At 45.8% G+C, this 27,727-nt stretch overlaps 1 protein-coding gene across 1 annotated transcript in view; it reads left to right on the plus strand.

Annotated features, from left to right (window-relative positions):
* CTIF (cap binding complex dependent translation initiation factor) overlaps nt 1-27,727 on the plus strand; it is a 176,695-nt gene that overhangs the window by 94,547 nt on the left and 54,421 nt on the right. Inside the window, 2 exon segments of the mRNA XM_044276324.1 lie at nt 8,375-8,831; nt 14,001-14,300. Of these exon segments, the coding sequence (XP_044132259.1) occupies nt 8,375-8,831; nt 14,001-14,300 (757 nt within the window).

A 27,727-nucleotide genomic window follows, 5' to 3' on the forward strand; every position in this document is an offset into this window, starting at 1 on the left:
TTATATTGGAGGTGGTGTTGCATCGGCGGTGGTATTATATTGGAGTTGGTGTTGCACCGGCGGTGGTATTATATTGGAGGTGGTGTTGCACCGGCGGTGGTATTATATTGGAGGTGGTGTTGCACCTGCGGTGGTATTATATTGGAGGTGGTGTTGCATCGGCGGTGGTATTATATTGGAGGTGGTGTTGCACCGGCGGTGGTATTATAGTGGAGGTGGTGTTGCATCGGCGGTGGTATTATATTGGAGGTGGTGTTGCACCGGCGGTCGGAGTGCTGTGATGGCCTGCTGTAGGCAGACGTCTTGTACTTTATTAACAGGCTCCTTACATTTACGTTGTTTTGGATGCACACGAGCTGTACTATCTTATCAAACTGTCTGCTCCGAATTGCAAGTTGTTGGTTAGTCGTGCACGACGGAGTAAACCACACTGACCCCTTCTCAAGGATCAAAGCAGAATTCTCTGGTTTATTAGAGGAAGTTAAGCAGTATATATGTACATCAGAGGGGGCGCGCACCCCCCCCCCCCAGGCTCGTGGCATTGTTCCATTGGTCATTATCCAAAGATACATTTTCACTTCTGCGCAATTAGCATAGCAAGGAATGTAGACGATAGATAAGTGGGGAGTGGATGCCAGCGCCATCTTGTAATGGCTTCAGAGTTTTCAGTCTCATATCCACAACAGTGTGATCTGTTCTTGTCCTAAACTGAACAGTAATTTCACATATATGGAGCAGAGAAACAAGGGAATAACCATTAAAATTCACCAATTTTGCATATATAAAGGCCGCAGATAAATCATGTGCGATCCTCGGGGATGCAGCGCGCTCAGTCTGGTCCTGGTTATGTCATTTCTCAGCTTCCTTCTGAGGAGTTCCCTGGCACCCCTGCTATTCACTGCTGGATCCTATACGTCTCGTACTGCTCGTTATAGATTGCACCGCATCTCTGCTGCATACGGAAAACTGCGTCATTCTGCCCGGACTTCGCCGACGAGGAATCGGCATTGAGTGTCCTCTGATGTCAAAACTGGGTGACTACCAATATGGCTGCCATTACTTTTACCCTAGGAGCTTTCTCCCAGCTGATGCTTACCATATTTTGCTTCAAACTGCCATTTTGCATAGGAACGATACAGGAATTGTAATTACCCCCATCTTTTAAAGGGGTTGTCTCATCACAGTTGGCGTCTGTGCAATTGGCCCTAGTTGGACATACACCTTAGAAGATAGTATTCCCAGTACACATGCATGCTTGGTTCAGCCGAGCATGCATGTGCGCTCAATAGGTAGAGCGGAATAATCTCCTGCCAGACACCTGCTTTGGGAGTGAAAGGGTTGGGCATTGGCACAAAGCAATCCCTTTCTATATATGTATTGAGGATTTGTATGGCTGTGCGAATGAAACATAGGAACAATAGATCCATCAACAGCAGCCTGTTTACCATTTCTGCACTAACTACTGATGAAATTGAACAAAACTTTCTCCCGCGGCAGTCAGTAAAGGACGTTCCCTTCACTTCTGCACTTGTTTACATCGTCGGTAGAAAAACAAGTGAAGACACAATGTACCGCTCCTCGCAGACCCTCCAAGCTCCATTCAGAGAACCTGAAATAACTGCGGGAAAGTTTTCTGAATTGCTGCTAAGTTGAAGAAGTCAAGTACCGTGCGCTCGGCTGTTGTGGCGGGCGCTCAGCATTTTTATTCACATTCATGAAGTTATTATTTCTTTCCGTGGGATGCGCTTTTTCTCCTTAGGCTACTTTCACGCTGGCGTTTTGGCTTTCCGTTTGTGAGATCCGTTCAGGGCTCTCACAAGCGGTCCAAAACGGATCAGTTTTGCCCTAATGCATTCTGAATGTATAAGGATCCGCTCAGAATGCATCAGTTTGCCTCCGATCAGTCTCCATTCCGCTCTGGAGGCGGAAACCAAAACGCTGCTTGTCCTTCTGACGAAACTGAGCCAAACGGATCCGTTCTGACACACAATGTAAGTCAGTGGGGACGGATCCGTTTTCACTGACACAATCTGGCACAATAGAAGACGGATCCGTCTTGGCCCTGTTAAAGATAATACAAACAGATCCGTTCTGAACGGATGCAGACGGTTGTATTATCTGAACGGATCCGTCTGTGCAGATCCATGACGGATCCGCACCAAACGCGAGTGTGAAAGTAGCACAGAACGCCTATTAATGGGAGGTAGGCTGTAGCTGCTGTGAGTGCACATACAAGGGGAGGCCTGCTGCACTAATATTACTATTATTTATTACAAGCGCTGCCTGCATTCCAGCTCCCATAGCGTGCATTAGAGATATCGTAGTTAAAGGGATTTTTCCAGGAGTTAAATATTCTCAGGATCGGTAATCAATAGTATATTGGTGAAGGTTTGACTCCGGGTACCCCCGCCGATCAGCTGTTAGAAGGGTCTGCAGTGCTCGATTCAATAGCCAATGATGTCAAGTCTATTGGTCACATGGCCTTGGAGCAGCTGCAATACCAAGCAGAGCCACTATACAGTGGACAGCGCTGTGCTCGGTATACTGTGAAGAGGCTGCAGCGCTCATCCAAGCGCCAGCTGATTGGCTGGGGTGCTGGGATTCGGACACCCACCAGTCTATTATCCTGAGAATAAGGCATCAATATTTAAGCCCCTTTAAATAGTCTGTAGTTGGACCATGGTTCGGTTTCCAGCCCCTGGCTCTCACCGTTTCCCAGATGCTGTTGATTGAATGTCCCAGGAGCCCGAAGTTTGAGGGAACCTGTAATAAGGACAGACCCAGTGCACCCCAACATCACCAAACCATATCTAAACCATTCAGAAAGCTTAAAGGACAATTAAAGGGATTTTCTGGTTCCTTAAAATGAATGGCCCGCCCATTGAATAAGCCATCGATTGGCCCCTTTAGCTTGTTGAATGGGCGATGACGCTTTGGCAGATGCCACGTTCCTTTTATTGCTTACACTGCTCCATACAGAACAGCCCCGTACTTGTAGTAGTGGCCGTGCCTGGTATTACAGTGCGTCTTCCCATTCATGCGAATCGGACTTATCTGTAATACCAGGCACGGACACTACTGTAAGTGTGGAGCTGTTCTGTACGGAACAGTGTAAACAACCAAAATAGTTGATAGCTGGTAGTTCTAAGAGTCGAAATCCCCCCCCCCCCCCCCCTTTCACCCCCCTGGCAAACATGCTCCGTATATATGGCGTTGCTATCTGGGAGTTAAAGGGGTTTTGCACAATTTAGAAATTGATAACCTATCCTCAGGGTAGGTCATCAATATCAGATTGATTGGGGTCCAACCACGAGCGCCAGAAACCATACAGCGGACAGAGCCGGAAGCAGAAGGCGTCATCCAGTATGTAGTATCGGTGCCGGGTACTGCAGGTGAATGGCTGCTAGTCTGCAGTACCCCGGAAACTACACCATGGGGGCTGAATGGCAGGGAGGCCAGGTGTCGGACCCCCCACTGATCTGATATTGGTGACTTTTATCCTGAGGATCCACCCTCGATATCTAAGTCTTGGAAAACCCCTTTAAGGACAGCCACTGTACATGCATGGCTGAGATTGCTCGGGTTCAGGTATACATAGTAGCGGACTCTCTGCTGCAACTGATCCTGCCGTTTAACCCCTTATATATGGCGGACAGTGGTCAGCAAAATGGGCATCTGTATCCGTTGGATCAGTGTATCAGTGTTTCCATTCACTGCAAGCAAGCGGACATCTTGAACATTATGAGAAATCTTATTATAGAATGAGCATGCTTTGGAATATCTGGCTGGGCTCAGATGGTTATCCATAATATGGCAGCCACTGGTTATAGAACCACGGATCCCGTAGGGTCGCACCATGATCCGCATTAGGCAATGTACTTGGAGGGGCAAAGTTTAGCAGCTGTCTTTTATGTCTGGTCTCTTTGGTGTCATGCCCCGCCCCCTCAGACCACCAGACATAACACAGTATCCGCTTTGCCTGGAGAGTTTCTTTAATTTCCATGTCCCTCAATACCTCCATGGTCCCTGCTGTCGTGCGCTCATGTTTCTTTCTTTAAAAGTGCTAATCTGCTGTGCTGACGAAGAAGCCTCCCCCCCCCCCCCATCCCCATATACCGAAGACATCATTCAACAGCTCCGTATATTTAGAAACCCCAAAATGAATAGCAATGCAGACTCCACGGGGAATAGGAGCGCACTAGACGTGAGATTCCTGCTGCCGCTCACTTGTTTGTCTTTGGTCCATGGGGAATCGCTGCTGGAAGGAGAGAAGAATTAGCACATCTCTCCATAGCCGCTAAATCCCCAGATGAAGGCCTTGTGTTTCATTGACTGCCCTACATTCGTCTCATGAGGTCATTCATTACAGACCTCCCGCTCCTCTTCACTCGTTTCTCTCCTCGCTTTTCTTGATTCTTAAGGTGGCCGTGCACCTTAGATCACTTCTTTGCATCCCCTTCAATACGTGTGCATGCTCGGCTCCGGCAAGCCTGCATGTTTTACCGATAGTGGCTTATCCCCCCCCCCCCCCCCCCCCCCCGTCTTCCTATCGGACACCCCTGTCGCCCCACCAAAGGATCGAGCTGTTACTCCAGTTTTTACACCGCTCCCTACTTTTTTGTCTACTGATATTTCTGGAGTGCAGCTCATTAACATCGTGAACAAATGGCGTGAGCGACATAAAATCACAAAAAGTGACAAATTTGTGCGTAAAAATTAGCATCTTTTTAGCCCCACATTTCTGGCACGGGGGATTGATAACTGCACCCCACCGGATGGCTGCCAAACTGCTTGGCACTCCCGACATCAAATACAATCCCCTGACGTCCGAGTTGGTCTGGCAGCCAATAAATGAGACAAATTGATTCTGATGGTCCCACAAAAATTTTGCTGGATCGGCCAAGATGTTTTTAAGAGGTGTTGACAGTTTTAAAAAAATAAATTAATTTTATTTACATGTAGCATCAATATATTTCGCCGCGCTTTACACATTGTCACTCGCCTTGGTTTCGGTTCCCTCATTGGTTCTCACAGTTTTAGGATGTGACGGCCATGCCCGATGATCCTCAAACCACGGACATCGCCCTTGTGCACACCGCAGTGCCTTGCACACCTATTGACTCTAATCAGCATGATATGGCGAAAGATAGGACATGTCCTATCTTTTGTGGCACGGCGGCATGGGACCCAAAAGCACTTGGAAACCCTTCCGGGTCCATGTCGCCGCAAAAAAATAGAACATGTCCTATCGTTTGCCGCATCTTGCGAATTGTGGATTCGTTGTAGTCAATATTTCCGCACTGTGATGCAGGGTGCACATGGCATTCGTGTGAATGCACCCTTAGTGTAGTTTGATGTGTTGGAGAAAATCCAGTGAAACCTAGAGAGAACATACAAACTCCATGCAGATGTTGCCCTTGGTTGGATTCGAATCCAGGACCCCAGAGCTGCAAGGCATCAGTGCTGACCACTGGGCCACCAAAATGATTTAGTGGCTGCATTCTCCATTTACATGTAAACATGAAGCCTCCTGATTCTCAGTGATGATGAAGAGGGAAGGGATGGTGGGAGTTCAAGGCAAGGACCACTCCTTAGACATTGCAGCACGGTTCTACCTCCAGAAGGATAGCCCTCACCTCCACGTCAGGTTCTTAGCAGCGGCAGCCATGCTCCTGCCTGTCAACACCCCATGAGTGATTGTACAAGGCAATGTATCTCTATCTGAGGAAGACTGACAGGTCAAGGTGTTTCCACTTTCTCTCCAATGTATCCATGACTGAGTCACCCTCCCCGAAGTGTCAATAGGGCATTGGCTGGGCCAGATTTCAGGCACCCTGGGGATTTCATGGTCAGCTCACAGTGAAACACTTTAATTTGGAAAGGCTGGGGCACGCCGAATCAGTTTGTTCAGGAGGATCTATAAAGTCTCTGCTCCTTCCTGGCCTGCTCCAACGCTCCCTAGAAGAAAATCCCCACATGATTTCATGTATTTGTTTTCTCACTTGCATCACACAATCCGCCATATAACACCGTGTTGAATGCCGTTATTAGCGGCCATATTAATTGATCCAGTTTGAATGCTGTGTCACACCGTTTTCCAAACTGCAGCTTGGGAAGAATTGCAAAGACCTTTCACCACGAGTTGCGTTGAGGGGCATGGGAATGGAGAAGACCCCTTTTATTTTGCATCTTGGAAGAAAACCAGCCATCTATGAAGAGACTGGATGCTTTACGGATATGGCTGCTTTCATACTGCAGTTGTCCATCAAAGGTGTACATCTGGCATCCCCAACATATACCTCAAATCGATACTATTGGATAGACATACCATGGCATCAGTGGCCATAGGCTCTCAAAAGAAATTGTATAACACATGGCATACGTTTTTTCTGTATGGAACAGTGCCTTCTACCAACACTGTTAAATACAGCATAAAAAGTACATACTCGACGGTGCAAAAAGACACTCTTTTGGTCTCTGGGTAAATTGTGGCCTGTGGATACCTTTTCCATGTGCACTGGGACGTTTCCCAGAACATACGGCAAATGGACAATGCAAAACGCAGTGTTAAAGGAGCCCATGACAGCTGCCATTAAGCGACGAATGGTGATATACTGTGAAGATGAGCTTCTCATGGGTCATACAGATAATACGATCGCGTTGGGGACGTCCTTGAACCACCACTGATTTTGGTGAGGTGAAAGAGCTCAGACCCCTTTGGCGCTGATCAAAGACTTGTTATTGGAAATATGTTGCAAAAAGGCACCAAGGGTCACATCTTCTCATGCACCGTGCCGTATTTTTACGCTTCTTGCCACTTTTATAAAGGGGTGGCATTGGGCAAAGCGCCACGGCTCACTGGATTTAGTATAATTTACACTAGAAACTGGTGTGCGCCGGTATAGCTAGTCTTTTCCAGGCCCTAGCTGCCATAGATTTGAGATTCCGACTCCCAGAAGGCCAGGGTTGAGCCCAATTCATTAATGGGCATCTGCCTCTTAATAAATTATACTCCTCTCACTTACACAAAATGTAAGGTAGCGGACGTGAAAACTATCTGACGTGTCTGCTACTTTGTAACCACTGCTTGAGAATAGTCCCACTGAGAGGACGCATGATACCGGGTAAATAAACGCACATTCACGGAAGTGCCGCGGATTTTCTTTAATAATTTTTTAGTGTTTTTGGGCTTGAGGGATTGCCCTTCAGCCGCTGGCACTCCAGCATTTGCTTGATTTACAGCGGTGCTTCCTGATTTATTTATTCTTGCTATAAAGCATAGATATCGGTCGCATGACCTTGCGGGTGCCGTCGGTGTACCTGCGAGACCAGCGGTGTAATACACAGTCTTGCTCCTGTTCCAACTGCCCTCATCAGATTTAGTTTCCGATCCTAACAGTTTACCCACCTAAATGCCACAGGATCCAAGAGGTTAGACCGAGGGAGAGTTGGCCTCTCTCACTTTGTGATCTGGTGGAGGCTTTCGGTTGCTATTCCAGCCGGAGGCATAACCATGGCCCCCAGATCTACAATGTTAGCATATTAATAGGATGCCTGTTAGCCTGACAGGCACAATACACTGTAATACAGAAGTGTGATAGAAGCGTTCAAGTCTTCTAGTGGCACAAAAAGGAGAAATCATAATAGTAGAGGAGATTTATGTAAAAAGTGCTGCAAATTTAAGCACTGTTTTTGTAACTCCTCTGTGCCGCTTGGCTCTGGCTCAAACTCTTCCTTTACAGTGAGAAACAGATCTTGAACTACAGTAGATATGGGGAGTATTCTGTATAGGTATAAGGAAAGAAGTAACATTTATCCTAGAGCTGTGTCATAGCATGATATCATATACACTACTTACTGCCTATGGCCATTTTGCCATGCACATAAGATTTTAATTTCTAGCGACTTTTATTATGGGTTAAATGAGGGAGAAAAAAATAAGTGGAGAAAAAAAAATTACAAGTTTCTTCTGGGAAGGCAGAACACTTACCTCCAGGCTATAAACCTACCATGTTGAGAATAATGGTTTTCTATGTTTAGAAAGATGAATACATATTACTGCTTTCTTTGCATTCATATATTGTGCCTGTGAAGAAACCAGTAATATGTATTAGCTTTCTAAGTATAGAAAACCACTATTCTCAACATGGTAGGGCTATAGCCTGGAGGTTAGTGTTTGGCCTTCTATACAGTGATTTATAGACCACAATCACTGTATAGGCTCATCCTGCAGTCATGTTTGCTCCAGCCGGCCCCCTCTTCAACAACCAATGTTTTTGTTCCCGACGGTTCTTATAAATCGCCCCCCAGAAGTCCTAATACGAAATTGGAGAAGGAACCAGATTGCATTAACCAGTTGTCTTCTTCTTTCTAGGAAACAGCAGAAAGCGCAAGGAGGGAATAAGCCGCAACAACAAACACAACACAACGAGCACCAACCGGCCCCTGCCAAACACAACGCCAGGGAGCACCAGAAACCGTACCAAGGATGCCAAACACCGCATTCCTCAGGCAAGCAGGGTCACCACGGCTACAGCCAAAACCGCCGATGGCACCATAACCAGAAGCACTCGCCAAGTGAAAAAGACCCACAGAGACATGCCAAAGACACAGAGAGCCTGAAGATTGAGGACGCTTCAGTTTGCACAGTCCATATCCCCCTCGACATTCACCGCAGCACAGAGACTACCGAGAGACAATCCCAGCAGACTGGCAGCAACGAATCTGAAGCCAAACGGAAAGACAGTATTCAGAGCAGAGACCAGGAGAGGCCGAAGATAAACCTTCTCCAGTCCTCCAAAGACCGCCTGCGAAGAAGGCTCAAAGATAAGGTAAGAGCTGCCCATCCAAATTTTTCTAGTCCCATCCAGAGCTGCATTCAGAATCCGTTTAGTCTGCATGGCATATATAAATACAAAAATGTACACTCTTTGTTTTCCTGATGAAGGCCACGTACATGTGCAGAAAACATCCTGTGATGTAAACATGGAAAGGAGAAAAACACGTTCTGTTATGTTATTTCTCCACATTTTTTTACGTTGAGAATATTCTTTTGATGCCTCCACCAGTGTGGGAAAATTTCTACAGGTCCCGATACAGGAGGCCTGAAAACAGAGGAAACAAAACTAGCTACAGTCTTAGACCTCCAGCAGAGGGCAGCACTGACCACACACAGTCCCTGAATCGGGCACCTAGTTTATGCTGTCCTATCTGAGTGCTCTCAACGATGTTGTGGAGTCCTCGCTGGCGTCCCTGCCTCCCATTGCTGCCGATTGACAGCTTTCTCCCCATACACAGTCTAAGAAGAAAGCTGTCATACCTTTGCAAGAGGACAAAGGGAACAAATCACGAATACAAGGACTGTAGCATTCATGTCCCGCTGGGATGTTAAGAAAACAAACGGAGAAGACAAGGTGTGTGGCCCTGTGTTTGACTTGGGGCCTAGTTTACTAGTTTATGCTGCCCTTAGATAGAGAAGCATATATTTGATATGTTCCTTTTAAAGGGATTGTCCCATCCAGGACATTTATGGCATATTGCTAGGTTATGCCATAAATGTGAGATTGGTAAAAGTCCCACCTCTGGGAACCCACTCCTGTCTCCAGAACGGGGCCCAAAAATGAAGGGAGAGCAAGCTACAGATATGCAGCCACCCCTCCACCGCTAGCCAAGCACACTTTTGGCTATATTCGGAATTGCAATAGCAGTGAATGGAGAGGACACCGCTCATGCGTTCACTCCGGGACCCCATTCTGTAATAGTAGCAGATCCCACAGGTGGGATCCACCAATGTCTGACATTTATGACAATATGTCCCAAGTGGGAATACCCCTTTAACTGTCTGCTAATTGCAGCATGCTCCCTATATACAGTTGTGGGGAGAAAGCTGTCGATCACTGGTGAAGGGTTAGCAGCAGCTTATGAACATTGAGGACTATAGTGTACGCACACACATTAAGGAGGACATTGATCATCTCCCTGCGCCTCTTTTCTGGCGTCAAAAATTGCAAACCTTGTGTTTGCAACTTTTTAAACGCCGCTTGCAACACATTTTCTTGTATGTGGCGTTCCTGTGCCGCCCTCACCACTTTCTGAAAAGGGTGCAGAGCCAGCGGGTTCTCCACATTTATCCTCATTTGCACCAAGCTGCTCCAAGTTCCCGTAGTTTTCATTCTGGCGCACAGACTGACGGAAGAGGGGCCTAATTTATGACGACGCCTGCATCTCTTTATAAATTGGTCGCATCCTCTGGCAGTGCACGAAATAAATCTCACCTGTAGGCCTCGTGCACGCGACCGTAGATTCAGTCCGCATCCAATCCCTGTTTTTTGCGTATTAGATGCAGACCCGTTCATCTCAACGGGACCACAAAAGATGCGGACCCGTTCACCAGCCCCCTCCAAAAAATAGAACATTTTACTCTAGACAAAAATAGGACTCTTCTCTAGTCGGGGGGGGGGGGGGGGGGGGAAATGGGCAGCAAATGTTCGTTCATTGGGCAGTTGTGATTTTTAAGCATGGCAGCAGATCGTGCTGTCTAATTACTATCTGCTGCCTGAGACAGCATGGGGATGAGCAATGATATTAGTGCTCGCTCCTCCCCATGCTGTGGAGGAGATCTCTGCATGTAATAGCAGCTGTCTCCTCCGCTAGCCTGCGATCGCCTGCTCGCTAACACTTCTCTCTCAACAATCACTTGCTCAATTGGCCTGTGTAATACAGGCTTTACACTGCCGTCATATTGGGCAGCATAAACCTAATGACACATTCCCTTTTAATCAGTCTATAATCAAATGTTCTCCATTCACTGACGGCAAGAGGAGATCTCAACTGTGGCGAGGAATTAATACACACAGTATATTAGAAAGTTAGAGAGCTGATTAAACTTTCCTTTTATAGGACGACCCCTTTAAAGCCCATGTTTTATGGTCGCCTTTTCTGTTAAAATGTTTTACCCATTCTTCGCTGTGCTTATTATCTCAGACCATTTAATTAGCGCCGCGATCAGATAGCTCGTCAGGGCAGCGGAGGTGTGATTTATGTGTGGTTGTGTTACTTCCGTCATTTTCCAGGCTGCCTGCTACATCTTTAATTTTTTAATCCCATTTATGCTCTTCTGAAAAGTCGCCAGCAATTACCCGTAATCCAATTTGGAAGTAGAAGAAGCCGCACATTAAGGCGCCAGATGCGCGCCCTAAAACTATTAGATGTATTAATTTTGTAGCCCTTGTTTTAATAAGCGCTGTCGACCGCACAGGTTAATTGTATTGAGCGAAAGGCAGGCCGAGGACAAAATCTAGGGGGAGATGGGGGGGGGGGGGGGCGGCGGCATGGATGTAACATCTCCGAGAGTATCAAAGGGCTATTTCCATCTTATAAAGTATTACAGTATTAAAGGGATATTTCCATCTTATATATTATTACAGTATTATAGGGCTGTTCCCATCTTATAAAGGGTTGGCATGTTGCTAGGACATGCCATCCCTTTATGATGAGTGGGTGGTCCACCCTCTGGGATCTCCACCGATCCTGTAGATGAACGGGCCAGCAATGGTTTAGCACCGCACCCCATTCTGAGCTTCAATTTTGCGAAACGGGTGGTGACCCAATTCATTTCAATGAACACACAGTGTTCTGTCCGCATCCGTAGTTCCGTTAGGCGGCCCCACAAAAAATACTGAGGATGTCCTATTCTTGTCCGCAATCGCGGACAAAAATAGACATTTTCTATACAGCGCTGGCCCTGTGCATTCTGCAAAATGCGTAACGCCCACGGCCAGTATCCGTATTTCGTGGATCCACAATTTGCGGACGGCACGGTCATGTGAAGGAACCCTTAATACTGTATTCATGAGTTGACAATAGGATGGGGTTGTTTGGTTTAGGAAACACAAACAGCCTGTTGATTTCAAGGAAGACTGTGTAATGCTTCATTTCTCCTGTGGTGGCGCTGCAGTGGAGTTGAACACTTGCTGCCAGGACGGTTTACCGATCAGCATGTTGGTGAAAGATCCCTTAAAGGTTTAGTTTAAAATACAAAAGTTTTTACGAGGATGGGTGAAGGGGAGAGGGTATTCATCTTTGTGATCGCTGGTTCACAACCGGGCCAAAGGGGTAGTCTACATTTTGGACATGGTAGGGGTATAGATAGCTTTTTGCTTTAGCTTAGAGGCAGCTTGCTGAAACAGAGACCCACCACCACCCACTGATATGTCTGTAGTAATAACCAGACGAGCTGAGTGCTTTTCACCCCTTCCTCCAGTGCTGGGGCATGTAAAAAAACCATAGGTTGCTTTTTTTTTGGCTGGGAGGTAGCTTGCTGCTAAAGAGACCCCGCCTGTTCTGTCTGCAGTAATGGCCGGACAAGCTGCGTCCTAACCTTCACTCCTCTCCTCTTAGTGCCAGTGCAAGTAAAAGGGCTTAGGTTGCTTTTGTTGCAAAAGAAACCACCCCTACCGCGCTGTTTAAAGTAATGGCAAGACAAGCTGAATGCTACCCTCTTCACTCCCTCCCTCCCATGAAAAAAAAAGCATAGGTTACCTTTTTCTTTGGCTGGGAGTAGGGCTGCAGCTATCGACTATTTTTGTAATTGAGTATTCTATCAATCCAAAAATTAATCAAGTACGCTAATAACATAAAACTGATTAAAAGAATGTTTTTCTTTATAAAAAACTCATCAGTCCCCCCCTCAGTGCCATCAGCTGCCCCCTTTAGTGCCATCAGCTGCCCCCTTTAGTGCCATCAGCTGCCCCCTTTAGTGCCATCAGCTGCCCCCCTTTAGTGCCATCAGCTTCCCCCCCCCCGTGCCCATCAGCTTCCCCCCCCGTGCCATCAAGCTTCCCCCCCCGTGCATCAGCTTCCCCCCCGTGCCATCACTTCCCCCCCCGTGCCATCAGCTGCCCCCCCCCGTTCCATCAGCTGCCCCCCCCCAGTGCCATCAGCTGCCCCCCCCAGTGCCATCAGCTGCCCCCCCCAGTGCCATCAGCTGCCCCCCCAGTGCCATCACTGCCCCCCCCCAGTGCCATCAGCTGCCCCCCCCCCAGTGCCATCAGCTGCCCCCAAAAGCCCAGTGCCATCAGCTGCCCCCCCCAGTGCATCAGCTGCCCCCCCCAGTGCCATCAGCTCCCCCCCCCCCAGTGCCATCAGCTCTCCCCCCCCCCCCCCCCCCAGTGCCATCAGCTTCCCCCCCCCCCCCCCCCAGTGCCATCAGCCAGTGAGTCACAGCAAGCACTTCACTTCTGCTCTGTGGTCACAAAAATTGCATCAAGGATTTATTTTTGTGTCGAATTACTCGATTCAATAATCGATTCAGTAATCGTTTCATCCCTAACTGGGAGGAAGCTTGCTGCTAAGGAGACCCCCGCCCTCTCTATCCTCCACTGCCCTATTACAGAAATGACCAGACAAGCTAAGTTCTACCCTCTTCACACCTCCTAGTGCTAGTGCATATAAGTGGACTTAGGTTGCATTTTTTATGGCTGGGAGGCAGCTTGCTGCAAAGGAGACTACCCCTACAAGTCATCCCCTTTTCATCCCTTTCCTCCAGTGCTAAAGCATGTAAAGAAAAGACCTGGGTTGCTTTTTCTTTGGGGGGAAAGCTTGCTGCATCAGAAACCTTCCCCCACTGCTCCGTCTATAGCAGGGATGCTCAACCTGCGGCCCTCCAGCTGTTCCAAAACTCCCTGCATGCCCAAATAGCTGTAGGCTGTGCAGGCATACTGGGAGTTGTAGTTTTGCAACAGCTGGAGGGCCGCAGGTTGGGCATTCCTGGTCTATAGTAATGACCAACACTCTCACCTTAGCCGATCCCCAATTGTGGCAGTGGTTGAGACTTTTGTTTTTTCCGACAGATTTATAGAAATGTTTTTCTAAAGCTCGCAGGAAATGTTATAGATTGGCCAATCGGTGCTCCCCCGTAGGTTTTAGGTTTCCTGTCCCTTTAAGCCAATGTTCAAGTATTGGAAATGTCGCACTCATTTATCTTGTTTTATCACCGGTAGGAAGAATACGCGGTGGAGTCCACCAATCCTCAAAGGACCAAAATGGACAAACTTATAGAAATATTGAACAGTATGCGAAATAACAGCAGCGATGTGGACTGCAAGCTCACCACGTTCATGGAGGAAGCCCAGAACTCTGCCAACTCCGAGGAGATGTTAGGGGAGATTGTAAAGACTATTTATCAGAAAGCCGTGACGGACAGAAGCTTTGCGCATACCGCCGCTAAACTCTGCGACAAGATGGCTCTGTTCATGGTGGAAGGAACCAAGTTCCGGAGCCTTTTACTCAACATGCTGCAGGTAGGTAGGCTGCATGTGATGTCCATGATGTTAGTACGTAAGTAATGTTATATGACAGTGACTGCACCAGCAGAATGGTGAGTGCAGCTCTGGAGTATAATACAGGATGTAACTCAGGATCAGTACAGGATAAGTAATGTGTGTACACAGTGACTTCACCAGCAGAATATTGAGTGCAGCTCTGGAGTATAATACAGGATTTGCAAAATATAAATGATATCATGTATTTACAAAGTGACTCAACTTTTTATGTTAATAATTTTATCTATGGCTAAAGATGCGCAAATTGATTCTAAAATTTGGAAATTTTGCCTTGAATTTTTTTGCCTTGAACAATTCTGATTCTACTGAATTTTGGGTGATTCAGTTTGGGAGAATTGAGGAGAGAGAGACTTTTCCTGGCAATAACAGCACTATCAAATCAGGTAGAATTTATATGAATCCAAATCGAATCACATGGATGATCCATCGCAAATTGGACCCGAAACAAAATTGAGAAATTCACTTATTTCTATTTTTGACAAGATGGTTTTGGAAGGTCCTGCTGCTGGGACATCAAATGGTCATCTGTTATTATCAAGGGGGCAATTTGTTAAAAAGGTCCTTAATATCGGGGCTTGCGTACCCTCGGGTGATCTTGCTAATGGCTCTGTGATTTAGTAAAAAGAGAGGGATGAAGTCTCAATAGAATGACCCCCTTCTCCTCTTTTAGGGCTCTTTCACTTGAGATTGATAATGCTCCGTGCCTCTCTGTGACCTTTTTGCTAAAAAATCACAGTGACAACTTTATCTCACTGTGATCTTGTAGTAAAAATGATCACAGAGAGGCACGGAGCAATATCAATCACGTTACAGCTCCGTGTCTCTGCTGTCCGGAACTGGGCTTGGCTCTCTTTCACGCAGCGGATTACCCGCACGGGATCCGCTCGTGTGAATGAGCCCTTACCATCCAGTGCTTGATAGGATATTGTGGACAGCCCCTTTAAGGATGCTCCAGTCTGCTGTAAGGTCTTTGGGCAAATGTCATTTCACATTGTGCATTGAGCAAATAAAGAAATCACGTAAACGCTCGCACTTGACCCATTACTGACAATGCACAAAAGGGGACTGACGACAGGAGGGACGGCAGCAAAGCCATTTAAATGGAAATAGCAGCCGCTTGTCTCGCTGAACGAGTCCTCAATTCCCTCATAAATAACGCTCTCCGCCGACAGACGTGCTCTGAGGCTTTCAACACCCTTTTTTTTTTTTTTTTTCTCTCAATTCTTAGCCGTGCGCTGGCTCCTACATCAATCGTTTCTAGGTCTGCAGCCCACGCACACGCGTGGGAGGAATACGTGGTGACGGTCGTCTGCAGGGGAGTTAGGATAAAATGTGTCACATGACGGCGCTCGCTGTCATTCAGCATGAACGTGTGTAGGCTGACAGATCGCTGCCACATTTAGACGTGAGCCGGCTGTGTCACATTTATATCAAAAGCTAAAAGGGTATCATTAGTCATATCAGGGTCCAAAGGCGACGACGGACATGACGGCTGCAATGTCTTCCTCGCCTCTCGACCTCTGCGGCCTTTGTCGCTGTGGCTTTCACTAGAGACGGACCACTATGTAAGTCCGAAATGTCTAACGAAAAGTTCTGCAACTTCTTAACATATTTTGTGTTTGTGCTTCACCATTTTAAAGTTTTTTTTAGTTTTTTAGTTTTTTTTTCAAGAAGAATCCAAAGAAGAGCTGACAGCCGGGAACATTGTAATTTAAAATTCTCACCTACGCAATCCCCCTCTATTCCACCGCAGCTGCTGCTGTGCTTCTGACAGTCTTTGTTTCCAATGCTGCAGCCATGATGTGTCTGACTACTTCACATGACTGCTGAAGCCAATCTCTGGCCACAGCGGTCAGGTGGGCTAGTTGGGTACATTATGCATGCAGCAATCACGTATCTATCACACATGACCAGTAAGACCAGGGGATGGCTGCAGCAGTTACATAGAGTCCTCAAGCCCATCATTGCTGCAGCACTGGACACCAACAACAGCTGCATTGGAATGGCAAGGGTTTGGGCAGGTGACCATTCTATATATACAGTAAATATTTATTTATTTATTTATATAACATTCACATTTTTTGGGGCTTGCAATCCCCCTTTAATTCATTCGCAGATGGTGCAGAAATGGGTCTTCTGGCTGCATTGTGGCCACTACTTGGGAAACCACCCTAAGGGCTCATTCAGACGGCCGTATGCTGTCCACAAAAATGCGGATCCATTTTTGCGGATTAGATACTGACCCATTCACTTCTATGGGGCCCTTTTCCATTCCACGGCTCCGCAAAACAAATGAAACATGTACTATACTGGTCAGTGAAAATCGGGACATGGCCCCATTGAAGTCTATGGGTCCGCAAAAATACTGAATGCTATCCGTTTTTTTTATCTGTCCGCAAAAAATAAGGATCCGCATTTTTGCGGACAGCTCTGAATGAGCCCTAAACATAATTTTACACAAGTGAGTTTTCCAGATGCGTTCTGTTTTGCGAATGGACAACATCAGGACTGAATCCTGACCAGTTCATCTCAATGGGTCTGTGCACATGAGCATTTATCACTGATTATCTCTGCGTGCAGGAGAAATCGCAGCTTGTTCTATATTGTCGTTTTTTTACGCAGCCTTGGCGCCATCAAAATCAATGGGGCTGCGTGAAAAACTATAGATATCCGGATGCAATGCGTTTTTTACTGATGGTTGCTAGGAGATATGTGTTATTCTTCAGTTTTTCTTTATTCCCGTGTAAAATAGAGGCAGTCCTGATAGAAAAAACGTACACACTGAACTCAGTCACAGTCAAAACGGATTCCACCATCAGTTTTTCACTGAACAGACCCTGACACATTCTGTAATAGAGGCCTAAAGGTAGAGACACGGTGCATATTTGTGGATTTGTGTGCGGAAAATCCGCAATGTGATGAATTTCCAACTATGTAGATGAGATTTTCAAATCAAAAAGCTGTATAGTGTTATTAACCTGAAAAATCACTGTTTTTGGTAGAAGTGATATTTCTACATGGCAAATAATTTGCATGTAAGTGTAGTAGAGTAATAGAAAAAAAAACCAGACCCAACAATCAGGAAATGCATCCCGCTCAACCTGTGTATTTGAATCATAGCAGTGATCAGTGAGGAGTTAAATTGGTGAAGTCATTCATTCTGTGGAATAAGGTAGGAGGGCGGCAAATGTTGGGCTTATTGGTTATAGTGCATTTCCTTGGGTTATTCCAGACATTGTTCCGATGAAGAAGATACTTTGATTATAAAGTTGACTGGAGAAGGAAAAACACATAGAGAAGGGCAGCAAATTCTAGGCTCAGCTAAAATCTCTCAAATGCATTAAAATGACAACCGAAACCTGAAAATTATGCTAAACGAAATGTTCGAATGGACCAAAATGTCAAAGGCTTAGCCAATAATGACCTCCAGAAAAATCTAAGAAGAAGTTACCAGTCAGCACTGGTAAAATCAGAAGACAATGAAGTGAAGCCAAGTTACCAACAAAGTCCTGGTGTTGAAGACATGTCATGAATAGGTTAAAATTTTCAAAGGATCACATTAACTGGCACAAAAATTGTTCTTTTGGGGTCTAATGGCCGCAAACAGTATACCAGACGAACCCCAGGCACCTCAGTACACTGTAAAGACCGCAAGGCATGGTGGTCCATGAATCATATCCGTGTACGGTGTTGGGCCTGTTTATCGCATACGAGGGATCAGTCTGAATAGATCAGAATACTTGAGGAGAATATGTTGACCTGTGCCAAAGAAGAAATGCCCTTGAAATGTGTGTTTTTAACACAACATTAAAATACACCAGTAAGCAAATAACATCTTGGTTACAGACCATCAGGATTGAGGTAATGGAGTGGCCAGCCCAACCCCTCGTCCTCAGTCCCATAGAGAACTTGTGGGGTGACATTAAAAATACTGTTTCTGGGCAAAATCCAAAAATGCATAAGCTCCGTGGAATGTCATCCAGTCATCCTGGACTGGAATACCTGTTCAGAGGGGCCAGAAGTTGGTCGACTCCATTCAATTGTAATTTTGCGGAACGGATGGTGACCCATTCATTTCAACAGAGGCGCAAAAGATTCGGACAGCACACAGTGTGCTGTCCACATCTGCACGTCTGTTCCTTGGCCCCAGAAAAAAAGACAGAACATGTCCCATTCTCGTCTGCAATTTTGGACATGAATAGGCATTTCTATCATACGGCTGGCTATTATTCCGTTCTGCTAAATAGGGAACGCACACGGCCGGTATCCATGTTTTGCGGCCTGCAAAAACGGATACGGTTGTCTGAATGAGCCCTTAATAAGAGAAGCTTACCTGTACTCCGGCTCATTGGTTATATTATTTTTAAAGGAACTACACTGTCTAGTAAGGTGTCACAGCCCCTCCCACTGTTACATCATTGAACCCTCATTTTAAGGAATCTTTTAGGCAAAACTGCTACTGTCTTGTGTTGTGCAGGTTCTGAGGTGACGGCGCATGACCCCAAAAAGCATGTCTGTGTGTCATGCTCCGCCTCCTCAGGACCTGCACAAGACAGAGTATCCGTTTTGCCAGTGTCTACAGGCAGCTTTCTTCTCTCTTAAACACATGCATACCCAGCAAACCGAGCGTGCATGTGGGCATCTGGAGCGATGGGTACCAGCTAAGCGACAGCTGTTGAAGACTCGGTCATACCCTTTAGCTAAACTACCTCTGCGCACTTACAAGTGTTCACAGTTAAACAAATAAATTTTTTCAAAATTTTGCAAAAGTTTAGAAAAGAAACGCGTATTGTGTCAGGTTTGAATACTTTTGCAACGCACTTTAAATGGCAGTGCTAAATTACCTGCACCTTCAGGGCCATTGGCTCAGAGCGCACTTATATAGCATATCTTAGAGTCTGGAGAGTTTTCGATAGAGAGACTGTGCCGCATGCCTTTTGATGGATGCCCCCTTTTTCAGGCTGTACCCCACATTCATTTGATTTGTCAAATATTTAATTTCCTGCAGCCAGGAAGTGGTTAACAGCGAGCGAGGAGAAATATTTGAAGTGCAGCCGTCTCTGGCCGTGCGGTTCACATCCTGAATCGCCTCCTAATTCTATATTCTGTGTCTACCAGTGGGGATGTGTGTTTATTGCTGCGGAGTCTCCTGAGGAATGTCATAGCTGGAGAGAGGAAATCCGCCCAGTGTGCCTGCGAGCCAGCGAGCGCTCTGTGCCCACCGCCACCGGGAACCCGAGCACAGCGCTCTATCTTTCTCCATGGCTTCTTCCCTGGGAGAATTGAGGCAAAGCCGAATAAATTATACATAATGAGCAAATGTGTGTATGCATAGTATATAGCACGCATGTAAACACCCTGAATAATTCATCCATAGCTAGACAGAGCCGGGCATCAGGAACTGTGCAGGTGATGGACGGACGGAGGGATGGAAGAGGAATGGATGAAGATGAAAGTGAGAGAGAGATCTTAGATTTAGAGAGGTATTAGAGATGGAGATGGTTAGAGAGGTGGATATAAGAGGATTGGGCACGTGGGATTGATAGATATGAAATAGAGTGATGGATATGAGAGTGAGAGAGGTGAAAGAGAAACGTGAGCGAGATGAAAGAGAGAGATATGAGAGAGAGGGTGAAATATATGAAAGCGAGAGGAGCGAGATCTGAACTGGAGCGAGAGATACGAGAGAGGGGAGAAAGATCTGAACTGGAGCGAGATCTGAACTGGAGCGAGAGATACGAGAGAGGGGAGAAAGAGCTGAACTGGAGAGAGATCTGAACTGGAGCGAGAGATACGAGAGAGGGGAGAAAGATCTGAACTGGAGCGAGAGATATGAGAGAGGGGAGAAAGAGCTGAACTGGAGCGAGAGATACGAGAGAGGGGAGAAAGATCTGAACCGGAGCGAGATCTGAACTGGAGCAAGAGATACGAGAGAGGGGGGAAAGATCTGAACTGAAGCGAGAGATACGAGAGAGGGGAGAAAGATCTGAACTGGAGCGAGATCTGAACTGGAGCGAGAGATACGAGAGAGGGGAGAAAGAGCTGAACTGGAGCGAGAGATACGAGAGAGGGGAGAAAGAGCTGAACTGGAGCGAGAGATACGAGAGAGGGGAGAAAGAGCTGAACTGGAGCGAGAGATACGAGAGAGGGGAGAAAGAGCTGAACTGGAGTGAGAGATACGAGAGAGGGGAGAAAGAGCTGAACTGGAGCGAGATCTGAACTGGAGCGAGAGATACGAGAGAGGGGAGAAAGATCTGAACTGGAGCGAGAGATACGAGAGAGGGGAGAAATATCTGAACTGGAGCGAGATCTGAAAGAGAAGAGAGATCTGAACTGGAGCGAGGTCAGATCTTAGAGAGGGATCAGAGAGAGATATGTCCTGACAGACATTATGCGTTTTTTGACGTGGGGGGAGGGGTCCTTCAAACAGCACCTCATATCTTAGCTTCCTAGACCCTCCTGAATGTGATATAAACAGGGATTTAGCCTTTAAATAGGACCTGTCATCTCTCCTGGCTTGTCTGTTTTAATAATTACTTGTATTCACCTTGGAGCATATTTTGTAGCATTTGATCATTTCTCTATTATTCCTCCTGTAAATATATAAATTGACAAATGGATGCTACCATTCTCCTTGTCAATAATGTGTGTCACAATCTGACCTTGGCAGCACTGATTGGACAGCGCAGGATTTTGCGGGGACACACCTGATTGACAAGACAAATGGTAGCATCCAGTTGTCCGTTTATTCATACTTTTCCAGGAGGAATAAAAGAGGAAGAGAAGCTCCAGAATGTCATGGTAATGCAAGAATTCACTAAAGCAGGCATGTCAGTAGAGCAGACAGATCCTCTTTAAAGTTGAGGCGGAAGGAGTTGGTGACCGCCATGAATCAGACTAAGCCCGGGCTGGAATAAGTTCTCTGGCGACTGAGATTTCAGTCCGCAGTTGAACTTCAGGCCATAACTTTTTGACACTTAACACGTTTCTCCGCCATATTTACAGAAAAAATATTATGTTCCCTTTCACACACGTCCTCCACCCAAAGAAAATATTAAAAGCGAGAATCGTGTTCTCAAAAATAAACATGAAGCAGTCAGAAAAAAAAGAAAGAAATTGGGAGTGTGTCTCAAGCTCACAACTTATGTCGCAGAAATCAGGAGATGTGACGTCCCGTAAATTTAAGGGGAATTAGGAATTTACTGTAAAATAACTACCCCTTCCCCCACCCAAAAAAAATACAGGAAGCTATGTTCTCATAAAAATTATGTCAGATCCTTTCCAGGAGGTTCCATAAACTGCAGCCATAGGCGCACAATGCCTTGTTGATCTTAAAAAGCACTGGTTAAAAATGATGTCTGTTGGACTGGAGGCGGCAGATTAGATACATGGATGGGAAGTGGATACCTGGCTGGCTGAGCATTGGATACCTGGCTGGCTGAGCATTGGATACCTGGCTGGCTGAGCATTGGATACCTGGCTGGTTGGGTATTGGATACCTAGCTGGGTGTTGGATGGATAGCTGGGTATTTGGTACGTGGCTGGGTATTGCATAGGGGGCTGGATATAATTTGGCAGATGGGATAGGCAGCAGGGTATTGGATATATGCCTGGGTAATGGACAGATGCTGGGTATTTAAGGGGTGGAATACTATCTATAGAGATTGATAAATCAATATTAGAATGATAAAGGCTATGGACATCTGCAGAGACATTTCTTATTGATTTACATGTACTTTGGGCTAAAAAAAATACAAATATTTATTGTAATAGTGTTGCTCTATATGTTTCACAGTGTATAGCAGCTGCAGAAAGCTATTCTAGTGATAAGTCTGTCAGAGTGTGATTACACATCCTTCTTCCACCTTTACTGTATTTTCCAAAGTTGAACTTTGATTTGGTGAAAAAAAAAAAATAATCAGCCGAGAAGATTTTTCAGGATAGCAGAGAGGGGCTGAAGAGCCGTCAGACAATGGAAGCTGCAGAAGCCAAACTGTGCAGAACTTTCATTAAATTCTTTAGCAAAAATGCTTTTCAGCCATAAAAAAAATCCCCAAAATCCATGCATTTACTTAGATTCAGACAATTCCTTTTATCTGTCTGATCAAATGGAATGGTTTATGACTGCAGAATACATTGGTTTAAAATGTTGTCTATAGCCATGGTGACACATAGATCTGCACAGGAGCCGGAGACGGAAAACGAAAGGAGGTTTGTACTGAATGCTATTAGCAACGTATCAATGAAAGATGCGAAGGCAGGTTAGAGTACCACGAAGGCCTTTCTGTTTAAGGGCATGTACATTTGTTGCGGATTTGTATTTTACCATGCCACGGAATCAACCACTGATTAGCCCCATTCAGTGGGGCTTCTCCACCTGCAGCTACCCAACCGCGGTTTCTTCTTCAATTTTGTAACATGGCACTCCTTGATGCAGATTTCGGATCTTTACATAAAAAATTCGGCACAATGAGATGCAGATTTGTCCCTGATTTCTGCTCGGAATACCCTTTGAAATTCGCAAAAATTTTTGTCTGTGTGAACTTACCCCAAGGACAAAATTAAGTAAATTGTTCACTTTTGTGTATTTTATTTTAAAAAGGTAAAAATTAGTAGCAAAACTGTACTTGTCATTTATTTGTAGCATCTCTGGTGGTCTAGAGTGGTGAATAGGTTCATTCTAATGGACCTGATGGCCTAGGGTGGTGAATGGGTTCACTCTAATAACCCTGGTGGCCCAGGGTGGTGAATAGGTTCACTCTAATAACCCTGGTGGCCCAGGGTGGTGATTGGGTTCATTCTAATAACCCTGATGGTTTAGGGTAGTGAATGGCTTCATTTTAATAGTGGTCTAGAGTGGTGCATGAGTTCATTTTAATGGTGGTCTAGGATGGTGCATGGGTTCATTCTAATATCGATGGACTAGGGTAGTGAAGGGCTTAATGCTAAAATATTTAGTATTCATATTCCTGGTGGGCAAGAGTAGTGAAGCCAATATCTCTGGTGGGCTAGAGCATTGAAGGGGCAACACTCTGCTCAACCCCTACGAAAGTGGTCCGCTACATTCCTTGATATGGAAAGCCCAACCAAGTAGACACCGAGGAGGGCACAGAGAATAAGGACTTGGGGCACGTAACTGTGCGCTATCCATTCTCTCGGGCTGGATAGCACGACTGCTAAGCATGGCGCCATTGAAACGACAATAAAAATAAGTGTCTTATCACTGGTGCTTGTGGCCTAAGTGTGCGGCGCAGCTGTATACCCACTGCTAATCAGCTACTGATGGCTGACATTTATGCCTTGGATGAAATAGACGGGTGAAATCCTTGTTCTCTTTTTAGAAGAGAGTTGTCTCCACGCAGAGTATGCATAGCGAAGTATTATTAGAGGGAACATCACAGCGCCTGTAATTGCACACTGCTTTCCCTGGCGACCGTTTCCAGCAACAGCTTAAACATAAGGATATGCGTCTTGCACCTCTCCCAGGCTGGCACGTCTGAAAATGGACTCGCGGATCCGGTCACCCCGGGCAGAAGCCACACCACACCTTTTTATACAGACCCTAAATATATATTGTAACCTCCCCTCTACTTGGGAGGATTAATGGAGTATTCGTTGGGACGGAATTAATCACCATAACAAGTAAACAATGAAATGCCAATGTACGATAGAGATGGGCAGCTCTGGCATCGGCTTACCCGCCTACAGAAAACATTGCCGCCATTTTTTTATTTTAATTTACAGAAGACTTGACCCAAAGACAACACAGTAGGATTAGTGGGGGCATGTATGAAAGTGTTAGGGTTATGAGCGGTTGGTGCCACGTTTCTCAATGTTTCGGCCTCTTTTGCACTAGAATTTGCATGCCTAAAATCATCCTCATCAATGTTAATTATACCTACTAGATTTCTATGCTGGCCAATTTCAAAAGAACATCCATTTGATGCAATGGTGGATCATAAAAGGGACATTTGGGGCGATGGCCCTGGGTCCGATGTCCCTGTGGGGCCCAAAGCCACCCAAAACACCCTTGACAAGAAAGGAGGGTGTCCTAGTGTCAGGGAGGAAGATTGGAGAAATAGGAGTGTCACTGAATGTGAGCAGACAGCCTGGACCACTGCTGCTTCATTTGACTTGCGGTGTTGGATGCCTGTAGGAGAAAGGACCTGTGATGATGTCATTGCCATGTGATGTAACATATGGCTGTTATTGATCACATGGTGATGGTGTCGTCACAGATCCGTTCTCCTTCCAGCATCCCGGAGGAGTTTTGTTGCAGGAGGGTTGGGATAGTTTTATGTGGAGATTACCTCAGGATAAGGTGAAAGATGGTGTTATATTCTGCATACTCGGGGGTGTTATATTTTTTACTGCATCCTGTGGGGTGTTATACTATATACTGCATGCTGTGGGGTGTTATACTATATACTGCATGCTGTGGGGTGTTATACTATATACGGCATACTGTGGGGTGTTATACTATATACTGCATACTGTGGGGTGTTATACTATATACTGCGTACTTTGGGGGGTTATATACTGCATACTGTGGGGTGTTATACTATATACTGCGGGGTTCGCCGCACAGACTGCTTTCCGGGGCTCGGGGTTGCTCCTGCCGTCTGCAAAGCCATCACGTGTTGTAGCAGAAGCTGGTTTGTTTCTTGCTGCTGCCTGTTAGCCTCCCACTGTTGCAGATTTGTTTCTTGCTGTTTGTTAGCCTCCACGAGGTCCTTCATTACCGCCTCCATTTTGTCAAGGGTCACTGTTTGAAATTTAGCGGGTTTAATGCAAGACATATAACCGTGCCCGGCAGGGAAAAAAATAAAATAAAAATATTTCGGCCCTTACGTCTGCCTCTCTGCTCTTGCCCACATCCTCCTCGGCTGAGCACCCTAGTATAATGGGAGACAACCAGGCACCCCCTGCTCGGAAGAGAAAAGGGTGTCTGGTTCACAAAAAAAGGTTAGAAATTGATGGAAACCCCATCAAAATGGTTTGGAAACCACATTAAGAGGATAGCTGGATGCATCTTAAACTACTATTATGTACGACATACAGTAGACAACCACACAAAGTCTGTATGCCAAAAGCAAGGTATGTGCAAGACATCAATCTATCCATGGGACAGATGACAGGCTTAGGCTACTTTCACACTAGCGTTCGGGCGGATCCGTTCTGAACGGATCCGCTCATAATAATGCAGACGGAGGCTCCGTTCAGAACGGATCCGTCTGCATTATATTAGCTAAAAAAAGCTAAGTGTGAAAATAGCCTGGGACGGATCCGTCCAGACTTTCAATGTAAAGTCAATGGGGGACGGATCCGCTTGAAGATTGAGCCACATTGTGGCATCTTCAAACGGATCCGTCCCCATTGACTTACATTGTAAGTCTGGACGGATCCGCACGCCTCCGCACGGCCAGGCGGACACCCGAACGCTGCAAGCAGCGTTCAGCTGTCCGCCTGTCCGTGCGGAGGCGAGCGGAGCGGAGGCTGAACGCCGCCAGACTGATGCAGTCTGAGCGGATCCGCCTCCATTCAGACTGCATCAGGGCTGGACGGCTGCGTTCGGGTCCGCTCGTGAGCTCCTTCAAACGGAGCTCACGAACGGAAACCCGAACGCTAGTGTGAAAGCAGCCTTAGTCAGCATACTTTACAATGGCAGCCTTGTGCACTATGAGATATTCCAAACCAGCTCTCATCTGACTGAAAACCAGTAAGCCTCAAAGTTAATTTGCATCTGTTGGATGGCTTGGGTGGACCTGCACACCTAGATCAATATTAGGGCGACAAAAAGTTTTTTAATTGTCCTAACATAATATTCAATAACCTTTCTATGCAGTTTTGTCATGTAAAAACTCATTTGCATAAACATGGGCATATGGGAAAGACATGCAAATGAGCAGAATCTTCTTTGTTTTTCAGCTGTCATTAGACTATGAAAACCAATAGATGGCGCTATTGAGTTATAAACAGTGCCCTCTATTGGTTTCACAGTCTTATGACAAGACAAATATTCTTGTCAGAAGACTATGAAACCAATAGAGGGTGCTGTTCATAACTCAATTGCGCCATCTATTGGTTTTTATAGTCTTCTGACAAGAATATTAGACTGAGTCTTATGACAAGCTTATTAGTGTAGAATATTTTTTGAATATTTGCGATCTATACTAGGATGATATCTGACACTGGGAAAGCTGGGTAATAACTCACGATCTACACTGAGTTATTACCCAACTCTTCCATTGTCAGATATTATCACTGACTTACAACATAATTATTACATAATATTCGCTATATTGCTCTATATTAGTTTTTTTAGAATATTCGTAATATTCTAAAAAAAAACTAATATATAGCGAATATTATGTAATAAGTCTGTGATAATATCTGACACTGGAAAAGCTTGGTAATAACTCAGTGTAGATCGCGAGTTATTACCCAGCTTTCCCAGTGTCAGATATTATCCTAGTGTAGATCGCAAATTTTCCATGCAAAAGGCTACACTAATAAGCTTGTCATAAGACTCAGTCTAATATTCTTGTCAGAAGACTATGAAACCAATAGATGGCTCTATTGAGTTATGAACAGCACCCTCTATTGGTTTTATAGTCTTCTTACAAGAATATTAGTCTTGTCATAAGACTGTGAAACCAATAGAGGGCGCTGTTTATAACTCAATAGCGCCGTCTATTGGTTTTCATAGTCTCATGACAGCTGAAAGACAAAGAAGATTCTGCTCATTTGAATGTCTTTTCCATATGCTCATGTTTATGCAAATTGAGGTTCCATCAATTTCTAACCTTTTTTTATGAACCAGACACCCTCTTGTCTTCCGAGCAGGGGGTGCCTGGGGTTCTCCCATTGACTTCCATTGTATTAAATTGTATTCGAGCACCAGAATTATTCGGCCGAGCACTCGGATCTGCTGAACATAGCAATGCTCGAGCCGAACAGCAGTTCGGCCGACCATGCTTGCTCATCACTACTCTTCAATGACATTAACTGCACCTTCTCCGAAGTGGCTTGTCGCCAAGCCTCGGGTACCCGGTATAGTTTTAACCAGACTTTGGCCTGAGGTTCCTTGACAATGTCAAGCTGGAATGTGGAAGTGCGTCCGGGGAGGTCAGAGAACACATCCGTGTTCCGACTGACGAACTCCCTGGCCTCGTGAACCTGTTTAGAGGAGAGGCTGTCAGCAACTTTTACGGCGGCAACCGCTACCCTTGCATCAGACAAAGGGTCCAGAACCTCTTCCCCTAGAAAACCCAGACGCGGGCTGTCTTCCGTAGAGGTCTCCCTATCCTTCCACAGCTTAAGCAAATTAACATGGTAGATCTGTTCCAACTTTCGCCGCCCTGGCTGGGGTACCTTGTAGTTCA

Source organism: Bufo gargarizans, chromosome 1 (genome assembly GCF_014858855.1).
Source record: "Bufo gargarizans isolate SCDJY-AF-19 chromosome 1, ASM1485885v1, whole genome shotgun sequence".
Classification (NCBI taxonomy): Eukaryota; Metazoa; Chordata; class Amphibia; order Anura; family Bufonidae; genus Bufo; species Bufo gargarizans.